Genomic DNA, 23,290 nt, shown 5'->3' on the forward strand with positions numbered 1-23,290 from the left:
AAATAAAAAGCTTCTAAGATTATCCATAAGAAAGATATGGACTGGAGATGAATTATGAAATTTTTCTTCCAATGATCTTGAACTTCCCCAAATGACCTAAGGTCAAGATCATGACACACCCTTGGGTCATGGGCAATCTTTGTGTGAAATGAAAACCTACCAAGATTATCCATAAAAGATATGTATCAAACATGAATTATGAAATTTTTCTTCCAGTGACCTTGAACTTCCCCAAATGACCTTGGGTCAAGGTCATGACACACCCTTAGGTCATGAGCAATCTTAGTGTGGAGTAGTAGATACTAATGTCCCTCTGTAAGAAAGATATGGACCGGACAGACAGACAGACAGACGGATAGACAAAAAAAACGGACAAGGTGATTCCTATATACCCCCCAAACTTCGTTTGCGGGGGGTATAAATATAAATACTAAATAACTATTATTATTTTTTTAGTATTCATAACCATGATCTTTTTATTTTTTTTTCTCTATATCCTCAAATATCTACCTTGTAATTCTCTTATCTAAAATTCATTAAATGGCATTTATTTGTGGGTGACTTGGAAAAAAAATGTGTTTGTTATAACATACTGATACCCCATATGCCAGCTTAAGGTTTAAGTTTCCCGATTGCAAGTCAAACTCCAAAGTCAAGGTCAAAGGTCAAAATTGTTGACATCAAAGGAAGGACTTGTCACAAAGAATAAATCTGTGAAATATGAAAGCCGTACTACTATCAGCTCAAAAGTTATGATCAAAGTTAAAGTTTTTTAAAAGTGGGTTAAACTAGACGTTGAGGTCAAATGTTTTAATTTATACCCATTGAAAGGTCTTGTAACAGTAAATATACAAGTGAAGTATGAAAGCCCTTGCACCAGCTGTTCAAAAGGTAAGGCCAAGATTCAAGTTATGAAACTTTCTTAAAATTGAGTCATACTCCAAGTTCAATTCAAAAGGTTAATTTGGTGTACCAGTACAAAAGTATTGTCACAATGAATACCCAGGTCTGTGAAATATGAAGGCCATACTTTCACCCAATAAAATGATATGGCCACTGTGAAAAGATTTTGCAGACAGACAGACAGGCAAAAGCTATATAGATGTACCCCAGAATCTTTGATTATAGGGGTATAAAACTTGTTCCTCATTGTCATGAACTTAGTCCTTTTGCTTTCAACTTAGGAGCATTATATAGATTTTCAATGAATCAATGCATTTTCAGTTTATGATTAATTAATAAAGCTGTGCCTTTACATCTGATCCACCTATCCTTTATGAATTTCATAATTTTAGTAGGACTCAATGCTTATTAAAATCTTGCTAACAGTTTGCTTGATGTCCAATTAAAAAAATACAATTTTGAATACTTTTGATGGGTTAACCCCCCCCCCTTAGGTTGGGTGTTGGTGAGGGGGGAGGAGACTGTAAATGCTAAAATTTTACCAGACAGAGCACAGTGTATGACGATGGACAACAAGAAACCCAACGGCCTTGAATCGCTCTTCTGATCAATTGTACAATCTATCACTAGGACTAGAAGCCTCTAAGTTTATAAGACCCAAAATACATCAACCGAGAAATTTGATGATTCTTAGCCAGTTAGGACTGAAGATATTTCAATAGAGCTATAAAAAACCATAAGTAGGTCATGGTGACCTACTTTTTGGTTGACATTCTCCAAAAACCCAAGATGCCTCAACTGACAAAGTTTAACAATTCTAGGCCAATATAAAGTTCTCTTGGTCTTATTTTCCTGATTATCTCCCCTTGTATAATGGTCCAAACCCTAGTTTTAGTATAAATGGTACCCCTTGGGCCAAGGATGCCCTCTGACAAATTTGACAATGATTGTCCAAGGGGATCTCGAGTTATGACCCACATTCTAAAAAAATTATGCACACCACACAAATGGCCATAGCATTAGCTCTTTGAGCCTATTGCTCAGAAGAGCTAAAAACAGTATACATGTACACCTATTTACTGGCTATGAGGACAATAGCTAGTTTATCATCCCCAAGACAGCAACTATTCCCCAAGATGCAGCCGAGGGAAATAGTTTGCTGTCGAGGGAGATGATTAACAAGCTATTTTCCGAATAGTAAGTGCATTGGTGTTTTATTATGGCACCTGATCCTACCTCTGATGTTTCAGGGGTCCGTGTTTGCTGTTCGTTATCTCCATATCCTTCTATTATACTGAAGCCGACTTAACTTATATGTAAGGTCCAGTCTGGATAAAACCAAGAGTTGCGAAATGAAAAATTGAACTTACCTTCTGCATTAATCTTTAGCTTGGCATGGACCCATCTGTTCTTGTGTGTGTTCCATGTGTATACTTTTTGTCCTTGAGGTTAAAAAAAATATATGTTAAAAAAAAAATAGACGACTTTCACATTAAATTTTATAAAAGTTATTCCCCTTTGCAGGGTCAATCCGGTGTAAGGCCTTGTTTTCCCTCTGTAACCTTACCAAATTTATTGGTCAGTATCTTAAAAATAAAATCTGTAATGAATATGTTCATTAAGATTTTCATGTTGCCCAAACTTTGGCAATACAGGAACAAATCTAAATTGTCCAATAACCGTTGAAGATTGAAAATAATAACAGGTAACTTACAAAGGACAAAGTGGGAAAAACGAGAGTTACGCCGACAAGGGGAGATAACTCTTAGTAGTGTGAAATTTGTCAAACTCAATTGCATTTCAAATTTTACATGAAAAGCTTCAAGTTACATGTAGTATTTGCAATTCTAAAAGCAATATGATCAGAAAATCTTATTCCTTTTTAAAAGTATTACCATATTAAAGATTATACTGGTTAAACTTTCAGAATCTGTTTTGAAGTCCATTCTAGGCATTTAGGTGTTTACAAAGATGAGCTTCAGTCACCATCCTGGAAAGCATATCTAAAATCACATAAAAAATCACAATCTCAAACACAATTTATTTCATAAGAAAGGAAAAGGGCAGATATTTAAAACAAAACTGTTACACCATTATTGCCCTCAAAGATAATAATTTCCTTTACCATATGTAATGTGATGTTTTAAATTCTGTAAAAAGAAATAAATTCAGTGAGTGGAACTTTACATCAAATTGTTGTCGTTTCTTTTTTTTGCATCATATTTGTTAGGTTAAAAAACATTTTAAATAAATACTTAATTGTTATTACAGTATTTTTAAATTTCACCTGCATTTTGATAAAACGTGCCCGTGTTGATGAATACACCTGGGTGCTGACCAGGACAGCTCACTGCCTCAACATGGTCAATATTTTCTGTTTTTGGTAACCCAAGTCTCCATTATGTAATAAACTAAAAAAATCCACCCCCTTAGTTTACATATGCAACACACAGTTATAAAGTAATTAAATAATTGTTGGTTTTATGCATTCCTCACCGTTAGCTAGGCCCTAGAACTTGCATTTTTCAGATTTTTCTCTTTCCAGTGACGTCACGGGTAACGTACATGTAAATACATAAATGGAGGCTGGAAAATTCCGGAAGGTATATTTTATAAGTTTTATACGGACGGTACGCACTTTATATTTGATAATTATCTAGGTGAATCATTTATTGCCTTTTGAGATTTGTTGTGAAATTATCGCGAATTTCTTTCTTTTTTATACCCCCGCTTGAAAAGCGGGAGGGTATATAGTAATCGTTAATTCCGTCCGTCCCTCTGTTACGCTTTGGGGTACCCATCTCTCATCCGCAACTCCTTTCATACCACTGAATGAAATTTGATGCAACTTTCACAGAATCTTTATTACATATTGCCATTGTGCACCTCCTATTTTACTTTTTGATCCGACGCATATTTTGGGTTTCCCATAGCAAATCATGGACACTGCGATTTATACTCATATGGGAGGCGGGGGTATCATTTAGTGAGCCCATTGCTCACAGTACCTCTAGTTTTAATTTAGTTTTGCTCTTGAATTCGGATTGATTATATCTACCGATGACCAAGTTCAATTTTATGTGCCTCTACCGAGAGATACACATGACGAGATTGGAGAAATTAAGCGCAGCGCAAATCGTAAATTCTACTTCCGTCCCGGATCCAGCGCCACTATAAGCAAGATAGATAACTCCCTTGTTATTCTAAAAATATGCAACTGGAAATCCCTGACTCTCTTTCTGCTATTTTAGTGTAATGCTGCGTTACGTGCATTTCTGATAATAGAAGGCAATTAGTAGGGTTTAAGGATGTTCCACAGTTAGTAGATAAGAGCAGTTCTTATCATGCTCTTCTCTATACATTGTAGTTCATTTAAACAATGTCGGCACACATTAATTTGGTACCACGTAGCTTACAATTGCTGCCTCTATGGCGCAAATACTTAATTAAAAAATATATTAGTGATCATTTTAGGTTTTAAATGCAATATAGTGATATTGAAAATACTTCACATAAAATAATGAATACGTACCCTGATATATTCTTTAAAACTCAGAGAAATGATTTCAGACAATATTTTGAAATTTAAACAAAACTTATCCGAGAGAAGAGAGACAGAGAAATCAAGATCCTAATTCAATACCACTGAACAAACACAATTTGAAAATGCCTTGGCTAAACAAAAAAAAAATTACATCAACAATCACAAATTATTATATAAAAAGTTTAACATGTGGTGGGTTGAAAAACCAAAAGAAAAGAATACATGCAAACTATAATTATTTTGCTTATGAAATGACTATAAAAACAATTATGGACAAAATACATTTCAAAAAAATTACTAAAACTTATAAATGAAATATTCAGTAACATTTGCACCATTTCACTTAATTTATCAGTGAAGTAAATTTTTGATCTTCATGTTAGACGTCTTTAGAAAAAAAAATTTACTGTAATATTTCAAGGCTGTACTTGTAAAAAAATTTAGAACATATTTGACAAGTTTAAATCACTTATAAAGACAACAGTTTGGGTTGAAATACCAAAATGTAGAAGAACACTGGTGGGTGTGTTTTAAATGAAAACATCCACTCAAATAGTAAAACTTATTTCTCAGCAGACATGCATTGTGCTCTAAAATTGAACATTTCAGGATATGGCAACAAACGTCTAAAACCTTGGAGGCTGGAAAATTCCGGAAGGTATATTTTATAATTAATTTGATAAGTGAATCATTTTCTGCCTTTTGAATGGACAGAAATACGACTGAAAATGTTAAGCAAACGGTATAATACTTGAAGTAGGGAACTACAAATCGTTTATGTAAAGATGTCCGTATAAATCATTGAAAATGATCCGCAATTTCATACCATGAAATGAAATTTATGCAACTTTCAAAGAATCTTTATTACATATTGCCATTGTGCACCTCCTATTTTACTTTTTGATCCGACGCATATTTTGGGTTTCCAATAGCAAATCATGGACACTGCGATTTATAATATGGGAGGCGGGGGTAAAGTGAGCCCATTGCTCACAGTACCTCTAGTTTTAATTTAGTTTTGCTCTTGAATTCGGATTGATTATATCTACCGATGACCAAGTTCAATTTTATGTGCCTCTACCGATATCCGATACACATGACGAGATTGGAGAACTTTTTAAACGCTAAGCGCAGCGCAAAGCGCTTTTTGTCAGCTTAAATCTACTTCCGTCCCGGATCCAGCGCCACTATAAGCAAGATAGATAACTCCCTTGTTATTCTAAAAATATGCAACTGGAAATCCCTGACTCTCTTTCTGCTATTTTAGTGTGATGCTGCGTTACGTGCATTTCTGATAATAGAAGGCAATTAGTAGGGTTTAAGGATGTTCCACAGTTAGTAGATAAGAGCAGTTCTTATCATGCTCTTCTCTATACATTGTAGTTCATTTAAACAATGTCGGCACACATTAATTTGGTACCACGTAGCTTACAATTGCTGCCTCTATGGCGCAAATACTTAATTAAAAAAGTATATTAGTTATCATGTACATGCAATATAGTGAGTGAATATACAATACGTACCCTTTACATGGTTTAAAACTCAGATGGGATTTTGATAAGGTTTTAAATCTCACACTTGAAGTGAGTTATTCAGTAAAAGAAATCACATAAAATTGATTTACAATGTACTACTTACATAATATGGTACGTTATATATATCCATATAAACTATAATTATTTTTTTCTTCTAGACAATTATTTCAGACAATGTAACTAAAACAAGCCTTTCTACTAACATCTTGCACCATGCTGAGATTTATCAGTGAAGTTGATTTTCGCATCTAAGTATCAATTAGTAACAGACTGGAATGCATTCAAGGATGGTCTTTTTTAATGTAGACCTATACTTGTGTTTACATAATTCAAATGGAAGGGCAGTTTGGGTTGTACAGACATGTAGAGCATGTGGTGGGTGTGTTTTCAACGAATCCACTCAAATAGTAAAACTTATTTCTCGGAATACATGCATTGTGCTCTAAAATTGTGCGTGTAGTGTGCAGGATATGGCGAAAAATGCTAAAACCTTAATTAACGTTCTTAGCAATGGACAGAAATACGACTGATGAAATGTTAAGCAAACGGTGTAATACTTGAAGTAGGGAACTAGAAATAGTTTATGTAAAGATGTGTCTCATATATGTTGCCGATTCTTAATGAAGACTAAATAAAATTAGAATAAACTAATGTTGTATACCTTCATGAAGATTTATTAATACTTGAGATTAATACTGTATTTTCCTTCTTGGACTCTTGAATTATTTTAAAATCATTGAAAGAGCAGAAATATTATGAGCAATTATTTTCAGTATTCCTTTTTAATTAGCACTACAATGCCGTAGATATGTTTTTCCTCTCAACATGTTTTGCATGGTAGTGAAGATCATAAATACACAAGTAAAGAATGGTGAAAAGCACCAAGCGTCCGCAAAAATACTGAAGCATTTTAAATTATTTCAACAATAGTCAAAAATACTTTTGGGGTTTAATGATGTATTTTTAATCCAAAGATAAAAACGTGTAAAATTTTTATTGCAACATTTATATCAACACAAATGTTACTGCAAATACATGTGCGCTATAAATCATATATTTGAAAATCAGAGATTACAGGATAGCATCAAAAGATAAATATACAGCAAAACTCGGTTATAACGAAGTTACATGGACATATGAAATTACTTCGCTATATCCGTAATTCGTTATAACCGTATAAGAAATTCATTAAATTAATATAGCTGGGGATCCAAGATGACTTCGCTATATCCGTACATTCGCAATATCCGTGTTCGTACTAAACGAGTTTTGCTGTAATATCTTTATACTAAATTGTATATTTACATATATTATCTCTGACATAAAGGGCGTTAATTCTATGGATGTTCATTTCATTTACATATAGTTTTGTCGTATGACGTTGTTACAAACATGATGTCAATATTTAATTTGAAAAAAAAAACTTGTAAAGTTAAACGCAGAATGAATTTGTTATTGAATATGATCACCAGAAGATATTATCTTTCAGTGTTGCACGTAATTGAGAGGAATTTTAGCGACATTTTCAAGTGTTCACATTTTTTTTTAAAATACAATGTATACATTTTCCAGCAAAAGTATAGCAACATGTACATTTAGAGTTGAAATTTCATCGGAAAACTCGATTACCATCTCCCTTCCAATAAATTGCAATTTATACGCAAATACGACCTCTTAATTATAGATTCCTACAAGGCGATGGGGAAGGAAAATATTTTTACACGCAAAAATATTTTCTGGCAATTACGTGTACAGTACTGTAAGATAAATTAATTGATATTTTAACATACATGTACGAAGATAATGTATAATGCTTGAAAAAAAGGCATGAGACAATGTTGAATTTCATATCCCAACGGGGTTCACATATTCAGGACCCGCATACTTTTTGACAACTGTGTTCGACCTAGCGCTTTCGCACTGTCAAAATATCGCTTAAAATTCAATACAACAGGACATTTTAAATTAAAATAATTCTGACGAATTTCAAATCAATATGCTTAGCGCTTCCCAGTACTTTCAGTACTTTGATTATGTAAACTTTGTTAGTTGTTTTTAGAGTAAATTTTAAACCAATGCAAACTGATAACATTATGCCAGACATGAAAGTGGACGTAAGGTAAACAATGTGAAATAAATTGAAACATTAAATACGCAAAACACACACGGGAAGTCAACAACGCACACACATGTGAGCTTCAGTTGTGATTGGGTTTAACTTGGGCTGGGTATTGGCCCGAGATTTCGTATTGCGATATATTGCGATATTTTTAACTGTATTGCGATATGTATTGCAATATTTTCAATGTCATAAAAATGACATTTTCTCACTAAATTTACTTTAATTTACATGCAGAATGTACATAACATGATAAGTAACCAACACGGAAAAAAAATCTTGATGATTTCATTTAAGTTATGCTCTGAAATGTTCCCACAAAACAACTTCTGACTTACTGTTTGGCTTAATAACAATCTTTCATAAGTTTATTTTTATATTTAATGACAAAATTCTTTAATGTAAGCATATTGCCAATATATCGAAATTACAAAATCGTATTGCGATACGATATTTTTTGTCATTGTATTGCAATATATTGAAATATCGATATTATTGCCCAGCCCTAGGTTTAACCAAATATCATAATAATGTTTATGTCAAAAAAAGATATTTTAGATTTTAAATATTATAATTATTCAAATACATGCAGCTTCTGATCTAAGGACCCGTTATACATGCTATAAGAAGGATTTTATGGATGGTCATATCACTATGATTGCTCTTCTTCCTGAGTAACAGGTTAAGCCCAAAGTGCCTATTAATTGTTATGTTAAATAATATCTTGATTATAGTTCTCCAAAATCACTTAGACTATTAAGGAAAAATAGTTAGTTGTGGAAGTCAGTCATACTTTTATACAAAAAGTTCCTGTATTTTAAACGAAATTATGTAGTCCCTAGCAACAATAAATGTTTAACGCATTTTTTTTTCTCTCTTTTAAGCAAAAACTAAATGATAATTTGATTAATAAATAAAATTTGAAATAAAATAAAAAGGATTAGATTTATAGTCAACCTACATTTATCATACATGTATGTAGTAGTATAAATTTACAATATATACAGCCTTCTCATTCTCAAACATAGCTTTTCACACACATGTAAAACACCTTTTTACCGGTAAATGTAAATGTAACATGTGCCTGATAATACACATACAGTTACTATATTCATCAACATATATGTAATGAGAGGGTAGCGGACAGTATATAGGGAACTTATACTGCCTCGCAAGTGAGCTACCTTTTCTGGTGATGCGGTATAGTCTCCCTCTATTTCAGGCAAGTGAAGCAACAGCGAGCCTGTTTAACCCTTGGATGGGTGACTGCTTCACGTTACAAGAGCTTTAAAATTCAAGTTAACCATAATTTATTTATGTACATTAGTATATTTAATGTGAGGTTTATAATACACATAAACTATACATGACATTAGTGTTTTATAAAACACATGTAAACCATGAAATAATTAACGTACGTGTAACATTTGGTTTATAATACGCATGTAAACCATGTGTTCATTAACATACGTGTAGCATGTGGTTGACATTACACATGTAAACCGCACGTCTATTTACATACGTGTAACGTATGGTTGCACATAACATATGTTACACGTACGTTTCACGTATGTAACACATACGTGTATTCCAAACATACGTTTAACGTACGTTATGTGAAACGTATGTAGTCACACATATGTTATACGTACGTTGTACCACCTACGTGAAATGTAATACACGTATGTGATGCGTACATTTCACATACGTGATACATGTATTATGTGCAACCATATGTAACACGTACGTGGCTCAATTAGTTGTGTATAGTGATGTTGTGATCATCAAAACGCTTGAATATCACGATGACGCTTTAAACAGGCAACAGTTCATTCTGTGGCCCGGTCAACAGTTCACTGTTTCATGATCACGCAAAAACATATAGTAAAGCGTGGAACAGTTCAAAATGCCTAATTATAATTTATATAGTAGGTTAGGTAATAATATTGTTTGCGAGATGTTGCCGTGTGCGTTTTTATCTCTACCAATAATTCGGAACAAGACATGAGTATATATTGAAATTCTTACGCACCTGAAATTGAGAGAAATATGGACATTCAATTTGAAAAGAGATGGTTTTGAGTCCAAAAAACAGGAAACACTATAAGCGACATTTCACAAAGACCAGTTTAGACTGCAGTTTAATTAATTGTGAAAATGTCTCATGAATTCCTTGGTTTTATTTTAAAAAATTAAATTACAATTTTCAATTTGTCCGTTTAGGTATTTTAAGCTGCAAAACTGTTCAGAAGGCAAGTTTTTTTTTGAATTCGTGTCACAGTACTCAAAAAAGATCAAAAGCAAGTTCATGTACTTTGCCCCTACCCCTCTACTGAAAATAAAATTAAGGAAATTATACATGAATTCCTTGTCTGTCATACCAATTCTTCGAAATTCTATGTTTTCTGCTTTTGTCAAGTTGTAGAGATTGGCCCTTTACATTAGAGATGTCACTATCTGTTTCTGTTTTAGTATCAGAAGGTATGAATTTGTAACTGGCTTAAACTAGTCTTCTTCCCGGAATGAGGAAGCTTAAATTTTGGTTTTTGGGTTGTAATACTTTATGAATATGTCATAGAAAAATATTTCTTTTTGTCAAAAAAAATCACACTGGGGTACGGTACAGGGATTTCCAAGAACCTGTGATATCTACATCTTCGGATTCCCACGGATGATAAAGAAGAAAAACTTTATGCCTGTTTTGTAGATTTTCATAAGGCAGATGACAATTTTGTTTATAATGGTTTGAAACTGAATCGTCTGCAATATAAGAGTTTATAAAAATGTTTTACCTGTTCCAACCTAGGTTATACCGGGGTAACTTGGGTAGCTTGGTTCGAAACTGAATCGTCTGCAATATAAGAGTTTATAAAATGTTTTACCTGTTCCAACCTAGGTTATACCGGGGTAACTTGGGTAGCTTGGTTCGAAACTGAATCGTCTGCAATATAAGAGTTTATAAAAATGTTTTACCTGTTCCAACCTAGGTTATACCGGGGTAACTTGGGTAGCAATGAAACTGTATAATAAAATTTTCCATCATGATGTACAGACATTAGACAATTGCTCCTTTCGAACTGCATTCAGAGTGTACAAATTTTATAAGGAATTTAAGAGGATAATGAACAGTACTCGAGCTCAAAAGTCCACCAATCATAACAAAATAAAAGTTGAGTATACAAGAACATCTAAGAAATCAGAGGTAGGATCAGGTGCCACGTCAAGGGGATTGAAAGGTTTTTTTGTACATCATCGTGGTATACACCACCCTGGTTATATAATATATTATGGTAGTGTTCTCCAATTAAATTATACGATGCAATTAAAATCAAATTATATAAAAACACACATCACAATGTATGTTCTTAAAGGTTATGGATTTTAATCGATTTGACTATACAAAATGTGTTTTGATGTTAGGTTTAAGATTAAGGATGTATTTTGTTTCCAATCATTACAATTTATATAAGAAAATCTTTTTTTTTGAAGGTTTCTTTCTATGACGAGGATAGAATACTATCATTTATCAAACATTGTTAAACCAGCCACAGTATGTCTTTATCCAAGTGCTATACCTCTACACCAGAAACAACAAACACTGCTCGACTGGCGAGGCTTATACTGGGTCCTTGTACTGATGTGTTACGTGACATCCTAAAGACAGAAGTGCTACCATCTGATTTGTCAAAAAAGGTTAAAGAATTTACAGATAAACTCCCACGTGGACAAAGAAATCCCCTCAACAAATCACAATCAGAGATAATATTCCCCAAACCAACAGAACAATACAGTGGTGATTATTCAGACTTAGACATATCTTTATTGTATATGCTTATACGCAATGTAAGTACAATACCAGCGCATTATAAAGGTTGGGGAGAGATTCCGGACCCCGGAGACAGAAGCGTGGCCGCCAACATTGAAAGAATTCGTCTCATCAGAAACCAGTATTACGGACATTCAGCTGATCTGTCCCTATCCGATTCAGAATTTAGACAGGAATGGCGGAACATCCGGGACATTGTAGTGGAGCTAGAGCGACACCTAGGAACAACCACGATATACCAGGATGCAGTCATCGAGATAAAAACCTGCTCTATGGACCCAGAACAAGAGAAAAAATACATAGATTTACTTGGAGATATCAGAGAACTTCATACAACTGTGGATTATTTATCGAGTAAGTAATTATAAGCCTTCCTCTCATTTACGGCTTAATGATTCTTGCATCATTTTACTCGGAATATTTTGATGGATTTAGACAGAAATGGCAAAGCATTCAAGATTTTAGACATAACTTATCATAATACTTAATAAACATTTCATCAGATTGATAATTATCAGATGTTGAAATATGAAAATTATAAAAAAAAATATCTAACTTTTAATTTATTGTATCTATTCCTATTTCTTAGGTAATATGCTGATTATGCAAAGAGAATTGGCGCTTCATGGTAAATATCTCATATAAGTTGCATGTCATGATGATTGTAAAAACGAGATGATCAAAATAGGAAATCCAGTTTGCCAGTGTTAATTTTTATACAATGAATAGTATTACTGATACTACAAAGCACATTAGTAATGCACGATATTTGGGATTTCATGAATTAGCAAAATGCGTCAACTATTCTCAGGTTCTTAGAAAGAGTTTATACATTCCTGTTTCGCAATACATTCTTTAAATAAACAAACTCGCTGACTTCAGTCCATTATAAATTTTCTGATGAATATATCATGAAATATAACTTCTTTTACAGATTTATTATTTTTTTTTTGTAGATCCAAGACTTGCAAGAAAGATCGGTAGGATAATATTTAGATAAAATAAATATTAAATAAATGGCTTGATATTTCATATTTAGATATTCCAGGATGCCTACTGGTAACAAAAGACAACAAAATTTAGTATGTTAATAATGCATGTTTGTTTATGTTATGGAAAAATTCCTGGTCTTAAAGGCCTAGATAAGATCCAGTACGACATTAGAGCCTTAATGGCATAATGAAAGAAATTAATATCCGTGTTCCTTTCATTAACATACTTATTGAAAAATGCGGAGGATGTATTTCCTTTTTTAATTTTTCTTCATGAATTCGTTGATTTATATATCATTAATCATTTGTGTCAGTTCTGTGAAATTTATTATTAGATGATTTTAACACCAGCAAGTGATCACATTTTGTCCAGCGTCTTTCTGTCTGTCCGTCTGTAAGCTTTTCACAATTTCATTAGGTGAAGGGGATTCAAATTTGTTCAAATGAAGTACCATGCCCAATTACAGGGTGAGACAATTAAGAATTTCTTTAAAAAATGAAATTCTCAAAAATCTTCCTCACAAGAACCACTCTGCCAGGAAAGATGAAACTCAGGTAGTATAAGTTCAAGTTTATTTAAATCATGACCTTTTGGGGTTAAGTGGGGCCACAATGGACGATCACAGATTTGTAAAGGAATTTTTTTTAAAAAAAGCATACTCAGGTGGTGTAGATTCATGAATTGTTCAAATTATGTCCTTGGGGCTAGGGCGGGCCACAATGACCAATCAAAGTTTTACATAGATATATAAAGCAAAAAAAAAAAAATCTTTAAAAAACCTTTTTCTTGAGAACAGCAAAGATATAATTCGTCATATTTATATGGACGCATCCATGTTATAGTGAAGATTCAAGATTGTTTAAATCATGACTCCCGGGGGTGGGGTGCGGCCAGTATGGACAATCACAATTTTACATAGGAGTATTCTAAATATGAAAAATATTCTCAAGAACAAAAAAGATGATTGGTCTTGTTTATATGGAAGCATCCTCGGGTAGTTTAGATGCAGATTTGTTACAATCATGACCCACGCATTCTTACCCCCGGTTGGGTGGGACCACAATAAAAGTTCAAACTAATAGGGAAAAGTCAGAGTTCGTCAAACAAATATGTAAGCGTCCTTAGTTAGTATGCATTCAAGTTTGCATAGTTTGCTCAAATCATACCCACTTTTTAGGATCGGGACCACTTAGGCATTTACTAAATCGTTTTTGTCCTAGGCACAGTACCCAGGTGAGCGATGTGGCCCATGGGCCTCTTGTATACAATATAATTCCTGTAGTCTAAATTGATTAATTATCTTTGAAGCTAAAACACTCTTGACTTTAAGCAACAATACAATTTTGCACATACCATTGAGCATATCACCGTTAATTAATAAATAGATAAATTCTGGAATCTTAGAGACATTAAGTCCATGTTCCTTAAAGATAACTATCATTTCTTTTCAGAAACAACTAAGAAAATGATACAAAAACATTATGAAGCTGTTGGTCATCTATTTGTAAAAACTCATGCGTTTGAGAGAGCCAAGGAACTGTTGGACAATAACGGTTATGTCGTCATCAAGGGAAACCCCGGGACTGGAAAAACCACAATCGCCAAGATGTTAATGAAAGAATTGATGGAGGAAGGAAAATCTCCTCTTCAGCTTTACAAGTTAACAGATTTGTATGAAAACATATCACCAGGTGATGGTATAGTGGTATTTATTGACAATTTATTTGGTGAGTTTTCTTTGTCCAGCGATGACGTTCAAGAATGCAAAGCTAGATCAGATATGATAAAGGTTTTAATTGAAAGTGACATTGATAATAAATCTAACAGATTGATATTTGCTTTAAGAAATGATATATATCAGGAATGCATACAAAACGAGTGCAATGACGATTTTTTTATGTCGTCCTTGGTTGACCTATCAGGGAAAGAAAATGCATTGCTCAAGGAAGAGATCCTGCAGCTATCAGAAAAATATGGGCTATCTGAATACATAAAAGACAAAGAACTTATTCATAAGGTATATGAAATGCCACTAGCTATAGGGTTTCCACAATGTTGTAAATTAGCAAAAAGCAATGAAGATTTTAAACGAAACGTAATTGCATTTTTACCAAATGCAATATCGTTTATGAGAGACTACTTCAAAACATTATTGAAAAAACGAACTGTTAAATCTGCTGTTTTAGTGTATCTTCTTCTGAATGGAGGAAAAGTAGAAGTCGAATTGATTGAAAATCCTCGACTGAATTTAGAGTTGAAGCGCTACTCTTTAGAATTTGTAGGTCTACAAAACTCGTATGTTAACGATTTCAAGGACAGTGTGTTTTGTTTTGAGGGGTTTTTAATAACGCATGACACGATAGAAAATACATACAAATTTTCCCATAGTTCAATACAGGAATCCCTTTTCAGTGTCTTGTTTTATTTTGATTCTGAAAAAATTATCCAAATGTGTAATCCGTCCCTACTTCTTACATTAACGACATGTAAAAACCCCAAAAGTACACAAGTTCACATAGAACAAAGATTGTTTAAATATGTTGCCCGCCGCATTGCAAATATAATTGGAGATAGGTCTGTAATTGGATTTTCTTCCATATCATCACTGGAATTATGGAATGATTCACACTTCCATGAGCACGTATTACAATCTGAAGAATGCACCTCGAAGTTTAAAGGATGTCTTGATACCAACGGTGATTCAATGGTTGTGCATTTTTCTAAGGTGGGAAATAAGCGATGGGTTGAATATTTACTTCCGAATTCAGAAAAAAGACAAAGATACAGATCAATAAACGCCGCTTGCTCTAAAAATCAACCAAGTATTGTTAATCTTATTTTGTCATCAGGTGTGGATTGTGATCTTCAAACGTGTTTTAATGCTGTACAAAGTGGTAATATAGAATTATTACTCCGAGTGTGTGAGTCTGTTGATCTTCGTCAAATTTCTCATTCCTTGCATCCTGTCTGGAAACATATAAGGCATAGCTTACTGCAGGAGATATGTTTGATGCAACAAACACAATTAATTGAACAAGTTCTGGAAAAATATCCATTTCTTGTAAATATTAAGGACAGCCAGGGCAGCAATGCATTACAAGGTGCAGCTAGTTCTGGAGACAAACATGCATTCAATCTTCTATTAAAGTTTGGCTTTGATCCATATGAAAAAGATCGAGACAGTGGTCACACGGTTCTTACTTGTGCTTGTCAGGATGGTAGGCTAGACATGGTCAAATACCTTATTGAGAAATATCCTGCATTACTCCAGGAACATACAGATATTCACGGAGACACTCTTTTGTTTTGGGCGGCTTACAGTGGAAGCATAGATATGTTTGAATATATGCTCAACCTCTTCAAGAATGAAAATATATTACATATATCAAGTGACAATATACCAAAGGGAGATAAAACAGATAATTCAGGTCAAACTATCCTGCACGCTGCATGCGAAAATGGTCATTATTATATGAGTGAATACCTGTTAAACAGATACCCACAATTACTGAATGTCTGTGACGAAAATGGTAACAATGTTCTCCATTACACAGCTCAAGGAGGCAACGTAGATCTTTTTAAGTTTCTTTCAAGTAAAGGATTAAATGTCAATGATACAACAAATACAGGATGGACTGTGTTACACAAATGTTGTGCTGGGGGTAAAGAAGAAATGTGTAGGTATCTTGTAAATATGTATCCATGTTTAATATCTGTTAGAGATAATGATGGATGCACAGTGTTACATTCAGCTTGCGGTGGAGGTAGTGTAGAAGTTGTGTATTTTCTTATAGAAAAAGGAGTGGACATTAATACCTTGTCAATTTATGGTAGAAGTATCCTGCATAGTGCCTGTCTAAATGGGAAGTTTGAAGTTTGTGAGTACTTAGTTGAGAATTATCCCCATCTATTAGACGTCAAAGACAAATCTAGTAACACAGTGTTACATGATGCAGCCTGGGGAGGCAATGTTCAAATAGTAAAACTATTGATTGAGAAAAAGATGGACATCAATGCCCTACAGGGAGGTGGTGAAACAATTTTACATCAATGCTGTCGTTCTGGTAAAATGGAGATGTGTGAGTATTTGGTCAATCATTTTCCAGATTTATTGGAGATAAGGGACACTAAGGGGTGGACAGTGTTACATTCAGCTTGCAGGGGAGGAAATGTTGAAATTGTTTCTTTTCTTATACAAAAAGGGGTGGATTTGAATGCTTTGTCAAATGATGGTGAAACTATCCTGCATAGAGCTTGTCTCAATGGGAAGTTTGAAGTTTGTGTGTACTTAGTTGATAATTATCCCCATCTTTTAGACGTCAAAGACAAATTTAGTAACACAGTGTTACATGCTGCAGCCTGGAGAAGTAATGTTCAAATAGTAAAACTACTGATTGAGAAAAAGATGGATGTTTATGCCCTACAAGGAAGCGGTGAAACAATTTTACATCAATGTTGTCGTTCTGGTAAAATGGAGATGTGTGAGTATTTGGTCAATCATTTTCCAGAGTTATTGGAGATAAAGGACACTGAGGGGTGGACAGTGTTACATTCAGCTTGCAGTGGAGGAAGTGTAGAAATTGTGTCTTTTCTACTTAATAAAGGATTAGATACCAATGCTTTGTCAAATGATGGGAAAAGTATTCTCCATAGAGCCTGTCTCAATGGAAAGTTTGAAGTTTGTAAATACTTAGTTAAGAATTATCCCCAACTTTTAGATGCCAGAGACAAATGTAGTAATACAGTGTTGCATGATGCAGTCCGAGAAGGAAATGTTCAAATAGTAAGATTACTGATTGAGAAAAAAATGAACATCTTTTCCCGACAGGAAGATGGTGAAACAATTTTACATCAATGTTGTCGTTCTGGTAAAATAGAGATGTGTGAGTATTTGGTCAATCAGTTTTCAGAGTTATTGGGGATAAGGGACAATAGAGGAATGGACAGTGTTACATTCAGCCTGCTGGGGAGGAAGTGTAGAAATTGATTTTTCTACTTAATAAAGGATTAGACAACAATGCCTTGTCGAATGATGGTAAAACTATCTTGCATATAGCTTGTCTCAATGGGAAGTTTGAAATTTGTGAGTACTTAATTGAGAATTATCCCCATCTATTAGCGATGAAAGACAAATCTAGTAACTCAGTGTTACATGACGCAGCCTGGGGAGGCAATGTTCAAATAGTAAAACTACTGATTGAGAAAAAGATGGACGTCAATGCTCTACATGGAGATGGTGAAACAATTTTACATCAGTGCTGTCGTTCTGGTAAAATGGAGATGTGTGAACATTTGGTCAATCATTTTCCAGATTTATTGGAAATAAAAGACAATAGAGGACAAACAGTGTTACATTCAGCTTGCTGGGGAGGAAGTGTTGAAATTGTTTCCTTTCTTATAGAAAAAGGAATGAGCAATAATACCTTGTCAGATGATGGTAAAAGTATCCTGCATATAACCTGTCTCAATGGGAAGTTTGAAGTTTGTGAGTACTTAGTTGAGAATTGTCCCCATCTATTAGACGTCAAAGACAAATCTAGTAACACAGTGTTACATGATGTCGCCTGGGGAGGCAATGTTCAAATAGTAAAACTATTGATTGAGAAAAAGATTGACATCAATGCCCTACAGGAAAAAGGTGAATCAATTTTACATCACTGTTGTTGTTCTGGTAAAATGGAGATGTGTGAGTATTTGTTCAATCAGTTTCCAGATTTATTGGAGATAAGGGACAATAGAGGATGGACAGTGTTACATTCAGCTTGCTTGGGTGGAAATGTAGACATAGTTTCTTTTCTATTAAACAAAGGATTAGACATCAATGCGTTGTCAAATGTTGGTGAAAGTGTACTACATGTTGCTTGTCTGAATAGTAAACATGATGTTTGTAGGTATTTATTAACGAATTATCCAGACTTGTTAGCAGTAAAAGATAAACAAGGTAAATCAGTGATAGTCATTGCCGCTGAACAAGGTGACATAGACCTGATTCATATTTTGAGAGAAAGTCGCCATTAGGAACCTTCTTAAATCCTCATCAATTCTATATTTTCATGACAGAAATGCTGAGAAAAATTCATGATGAAACTCTTTCCTAATACTTATGTGATAATGTTGTTTTTATATTGATTTTAATTTTAAGAAATGTTCTTTCAGATGCCAGGTTTTGAAGTAGTTTTAAATGATAAACTTGATTTTAAATAAATATGTTTTATTTAAACATTATCCATGTAAATAAAGTTATTTTGGAACAACTTACTATAATTAAAGTCTAGAAATCTCTAGAGCTCTAAACTTAAAACTTTACTCTTAAACTGAATAAATACAAAAGTAAACATAGCCATTTGTAAATATTTTCCCACCAAAACCCCTTGACCCCATTGTGTGTGTGTGCAGCTACTTACTACCTATGTAGCCCAGGACCAGTCAATGTATATAGTTGCAATTAGTAATTTTGAAAAATTTAATAAGACCACTGACAGAAAGTTGTTTTTTTTTAAAACTCTTATTTTTTAATACTTTTATATTAACTCTATGAAAGAGGCATATGAGAGAATTCATTAAATTATTTTAATTTGTCGAAAACTGATGAACTACTTTGATTGTTAACTTTGTAATGAATGTTTTTATGACACAAATAGTGTATGAATGTTATTTATGATTTGCTGATATTCTATAACAATATATACATTTTTACTTAGACACATATATTTAGAGATGGATTCATACCTATACTTTGGTATGCAACTATTTGCACATGTATTATTGCCAGAAAGTTATTATCCACTATAATAAAAAACGTGGATATGTAAAGAATAATATCATTTGTATTTAAATTCAAGAGATATAACTCAGTGACCTGTGTCAATATCTATTATTTTATGTCCTAATTGATATATAGTATTTATCTGATTTTATTATGACAATAAAATCTGCTGTAATCTGTGTTATCGAATTCAGCAAATGTATTTTAAATTTTTCACAGAATCTGGTATTGATTCAGGGTTTATTTGAGTGTATAATAAACATAATCACAGTGCAACATCTCGTTTTGATTGCTGTTCATGTAATGTATTAAAACGGTTAAAATTGATAACACTTACATAAAAATCAACCTTATAAAGTCCAGTATACAAAACAAGAATAAGTCAAGAACAAAAATCTTTGAAATCTTAAAAGGTTTGATCAGATGTCTAGTTAAATGTAAAGTTTCAAGTACGACAATTTTTATGTACTTTTATTTACAGACACATGGAACGCTTGCAGTTTTTTAAGCATCAGTGTATTTATTTAGAGATTTGTCAGATTTTTTTTTATGTAATTTATTTTTAGATTGATCACTGTTCATTCTTTTTATCTTTTGACATGTGACGTGATACCTTTTGAATTTAAAGATGGAATTTGGATATTAAAATGTTTGCAAGTTCTTCAAATGATTTAGTACCAAATCTCTCATTATCATACTTTGTATGAGAATTCAAAATCGTTTATATATTCCAAAAATTTTTAATATTTTCAATACTTATATGAATTTTCATTAAAAAAAATCAATTATTTCGGAAAACAGAAAGAGATAAATCTATGATTTTGGTAAAACTTGCGTTTCTATCAATGAAAAACGAATGAAAATATACCCCCCCTCCATAAAAGAACAACAAAAAATCATACAGGTTATTGGACTGCCATTTCACAAACTCATGCTTAAGTTTATTGTGTTTCACAGGGGAGGGGGGCATAAGTTTATAAACAAACAAAAAAAAAACCAACAAAAATGTTTTTTTTTATTTTTAATTTCAAAGTTATAAACAACTCAAACATTGTACTTTGCTAATATTTATGTGTTAAACGTAGAAAAGAAGATATGAGGAACATTTTATCTCATCCGAGACTATTTCAAAATATGGTGATGCTTTAAAATAAATTTAAATTGAATTTCGTCTACCCTCTTTTTCAAGACCTGGATTTAAGGATAATTTAATATTTAGTGCTAGTGTTAAATAGTTAATCCCATTACCATTGAGCAGTTCTTTGTATTAAAGATTTTATGGCCAAATTACATGAGATGTGTAAATTTCTGATGCATGTGATGAATGTATATTGGTGTATAAGTAAGGGAAGTTGACGATTGAAGAGTTTTAAAAATATATCACATTTATCATAGAGCTCGGTTGTTAGATTACCATTAACGCTTTTTTAAAGTAACATATTTAAATAGGAAACAGACGTGTCAGACTCTGTATTTTTTTTTCTTAAGCTCACAGTACCACATTGCACATCTCTAGAGAACCACTGCCATTATGGGAAATGAAACTTTCGCCGCCCTTAACTTTGCTTCAAACTTGCTAATAAGGGATAACAGATGCATCTCTGGTCGGGAGAGGTGAGTTTCAACTTTCTCACTTTTGCTCCGGTTTATTTGAAGTTTTTGATGCATGTCAAATATCAAAATCTAGAAAAGCACCTGAAAAACGTCAGATATTATGGACTTATTTTCTGCACACAAAGCTTTTGTGCTGTGAGGGATGGTTATCTTGCTACCGCCTGACGAGACTCAGGTTTTCGGTTATCGAGGTCCTACCGACCCTCACCTTATAATGCCCGGCGCTTGCCAAAGATTTAATTATTATACTTGCTTATAATTTATGTAAGAACACGATGCAGCATCCGAACACTGGATTCCTAATCGCAAAGCGAAACCATAGTTCTTGCCAACTGTAATTGATGAAAGATGATTTTGTAATTTGAATACCTCTTTGTAAAATTCTTTGGTTCTTGGGTTGGGTATATTATCATTTAATACAGTTTGACTAGTTCTTGGCATCAGATTGCAAACAATCAGTTGACATCTATATAGTTTACATTCCAAATTAAAGAAAACGTATCCAGTCTGTGTAAATCTCTTCAGAATTTTTTTTTCGCGAGTGTTAATTTTCGACTTTTAATATGATGATCTATAATTTAGCATGATAATGCTGTTAAAAGTCTAAATGTCAATTGTAGACGCTAGGCATAATTTTCATGCAAAATTTGATAAAATTAAAACTTAAAAATTTACAAATATTTAAAAGAGAATATAAGTCATTAATCCTAACAATAATGTTATACACAGGATCTAGTGGTAGAATGTAAATCATAATAACCATTACACTTTGAATAAGTTTAATAAAAAGATATTTGAAGCATATATTTGATTATTTAACTCAGAACATAAAAAAAACTATAATAAGATGAATTGGAGTAGATACGGTTGATTTATTCAGGAAAAAAACAGATTTAAAATCTTTGGAACAATTAAATTTGTTGTTCATTGTCTTCTTCTTCTTTCTCTAAAAAAAAATCACCGAAAAATATATTGTATTACTCAATCATTAATTTTGCTACAAAGCTTAGCATTAATAAATAGTTAACCTTTTATATACAGGACTCATTGATATTATGAAAGTTATATAATATATAATATAATATTATGTCATATGAAACATCAAATCACGGATTGAAAAGGTTTATCCCATTACTTATTGTTCTTTTTAACGTAAGGAACATCCATGACCGAGACGTCATTCCAATTTCTTGACAGAAAAAAGTAATAATCCAGAAGCATCAATATTTAGAAAAAAAATAATGAAAACGTAGATAAAAAGTTAAATGGATTTAAGATTGAAAATATATATACCGTTTAAGTTGAAATCTCAGCGAAATGTCCTTAAACTTTGGTATTTTATTTTTAGCGAAATGTACTTTTAGTGATTTTAAAAAGCTTTAAAAGCAATACAAATAAGTGCAATTAATTTTAGTGATATTAAATTTCAGCGATCCTGGCACCGGCGCTAATAATGCACAAATGAAATCTTCGCTAAAAAATCTGTTTATACGGTAAAAACTTGTTAATAAGTTTTGCAAATTTTTGCGTTTTCTAGTGACAGAGTTAAGTTCATTTCTGTCTTCAAACAAATATTGGTTTTTTATGAAGGATATGCATATCCATAAAACAATACAAAATAGGAGCAGAGCAAACGAGGACCTCCGAAACATCAGAGGTGGGATCAGTCATTAACATTAAAGGCGACTGTATGTCAGATTTCTAGTCTACCTACATAAGCACCGCCTATACACGTGATTATCTTTAATATAAGCAACGCCAACATATGTGATTACCTTTAACATAAACACCGCCTACACAATGATTACCTTTTACATAAACACCGCCTAAACACTTAATAACCTTTAACATACACACCGACTACACACGTGATTACCTTTAACATACACACCGACTACACACGTGATTACCTTTAACATACACACCGACTACACACGTGATTACCTTTAACATAAACACCACCTACACACGTGATTACCATTAACATAAA

At 33.0% G+C, this 23,290-nt stretch overlaps 2 protein-coding genes and 1 long non-coding RNA gene across 4 annotated transcripts; 2 read left to right on the forward strand and 1 right to left on the reverse strand.

Moving 5' to 3' along the window:
• Positions 1-583: 583 nt before the first annotated feature.
• LOC134234940 (uncharacterized) lies at positions 584-3,383 on the reverse strand. Of its 2 annotated transcripts, XR_009985288.1 has the most exons (4): positions 3,191-3,383; positions 2,799-2,906; positions 1,109-2,345; positions 584-1,056 (listed from the first exon to the last, which is right to left on the reverse strand). It is a non-coding gene; the product is annotated as an uncharacterized LOC134234940 (long non-coding RNA). The 2 variants fall into 2 exon arrangements; XR_009985287.1 differs by having other exon boundaries at positions 584-2,345.
• Positions 3,384-11,595: 8,212 nt separating this feature from the next.
• LOC134234938 (uncharacterized) lies at positions 11,596-17,907 on the forward strand. Its single transcript, XM_062716979.1, has 4 exons — positions 11,596-12,281; positions 12,517-12,555; positions 12,884-12,907; positions 14,372-17,907. Exons 1-4 carry the CDS (start codon positions 11,654-11,656, stop codon positions 17,905-17,907), a joined length of 4,227 nt encoding a protein of 1,408 aa, XP_062572963.1. The 5' UTR covers positions 11,596-11,653.
• A 134-nt stretch (positions 17,908-18,041) lies between these two features.
• On the forward strand, positions 18,042-18,938 carry LOC134234934 (putative ankyrin repeat protein RF_0381). The gene has a single exon (XM_062716976.1). The coding sequence runs from the start codon at positions 18,042-18,044 to the stop codon at positions 18,936-18,938; it is 897 nt and encodes a 298-aa protein (XP_062572960.1).
• Positions 18,939-23,290: the final 4,352 nt, after the last annotated feature.

This window comes from Saccostrea cucullata, unplaced genomic scaffold, assembly GCF_032062105.1.
Source record: "Saccostrea cucullata isolate Sc308-1 unplaced genomic scaffold, CSIRO_AGI_Scuc_v1 ctg3230, whole genome shotgun sequence".
In the NCBI taxonomy this organism is placed as follows: domain Eukaryota; kingdom Metazoa; phylum Mollusca; class Bivalvia; order Ostreida; family Ostreidae; genus Saccostrea; species Saccostrea cuccullata.

Excerpts from the sequence above, each read along its gene's own strand:
- LOC134234938 (XM_062716979.1), top strand. The coding sequence starts at position 11,654 with ATGTCTTTATCCAAGTGCTATACCTCTACACCAGAAACAACAAACACT. Across the intron at positions 12,282-12,516 it reads AACTGTGGATTATTTATCGA|GTAATATGCTGATTATGCAA; the intron begins GTAAGTAATTAT and ends CCTATTTCTTAG. Across the intron at positions 12,908-14,371 it reads AAGACTTGCAAGAAAGATCG|AAACAACTAAGAAAATGATA; the intron begins GTAGGATAATAT and ends ATTTCTTTTCAG.
- LOC134234934 (XM_062716976.1), top strand. The coding sequence starts at position 18,042 with ATGAAAGACAAATCTAGTAACTCAGTGTTACATGACGCAGCCTGGGGA.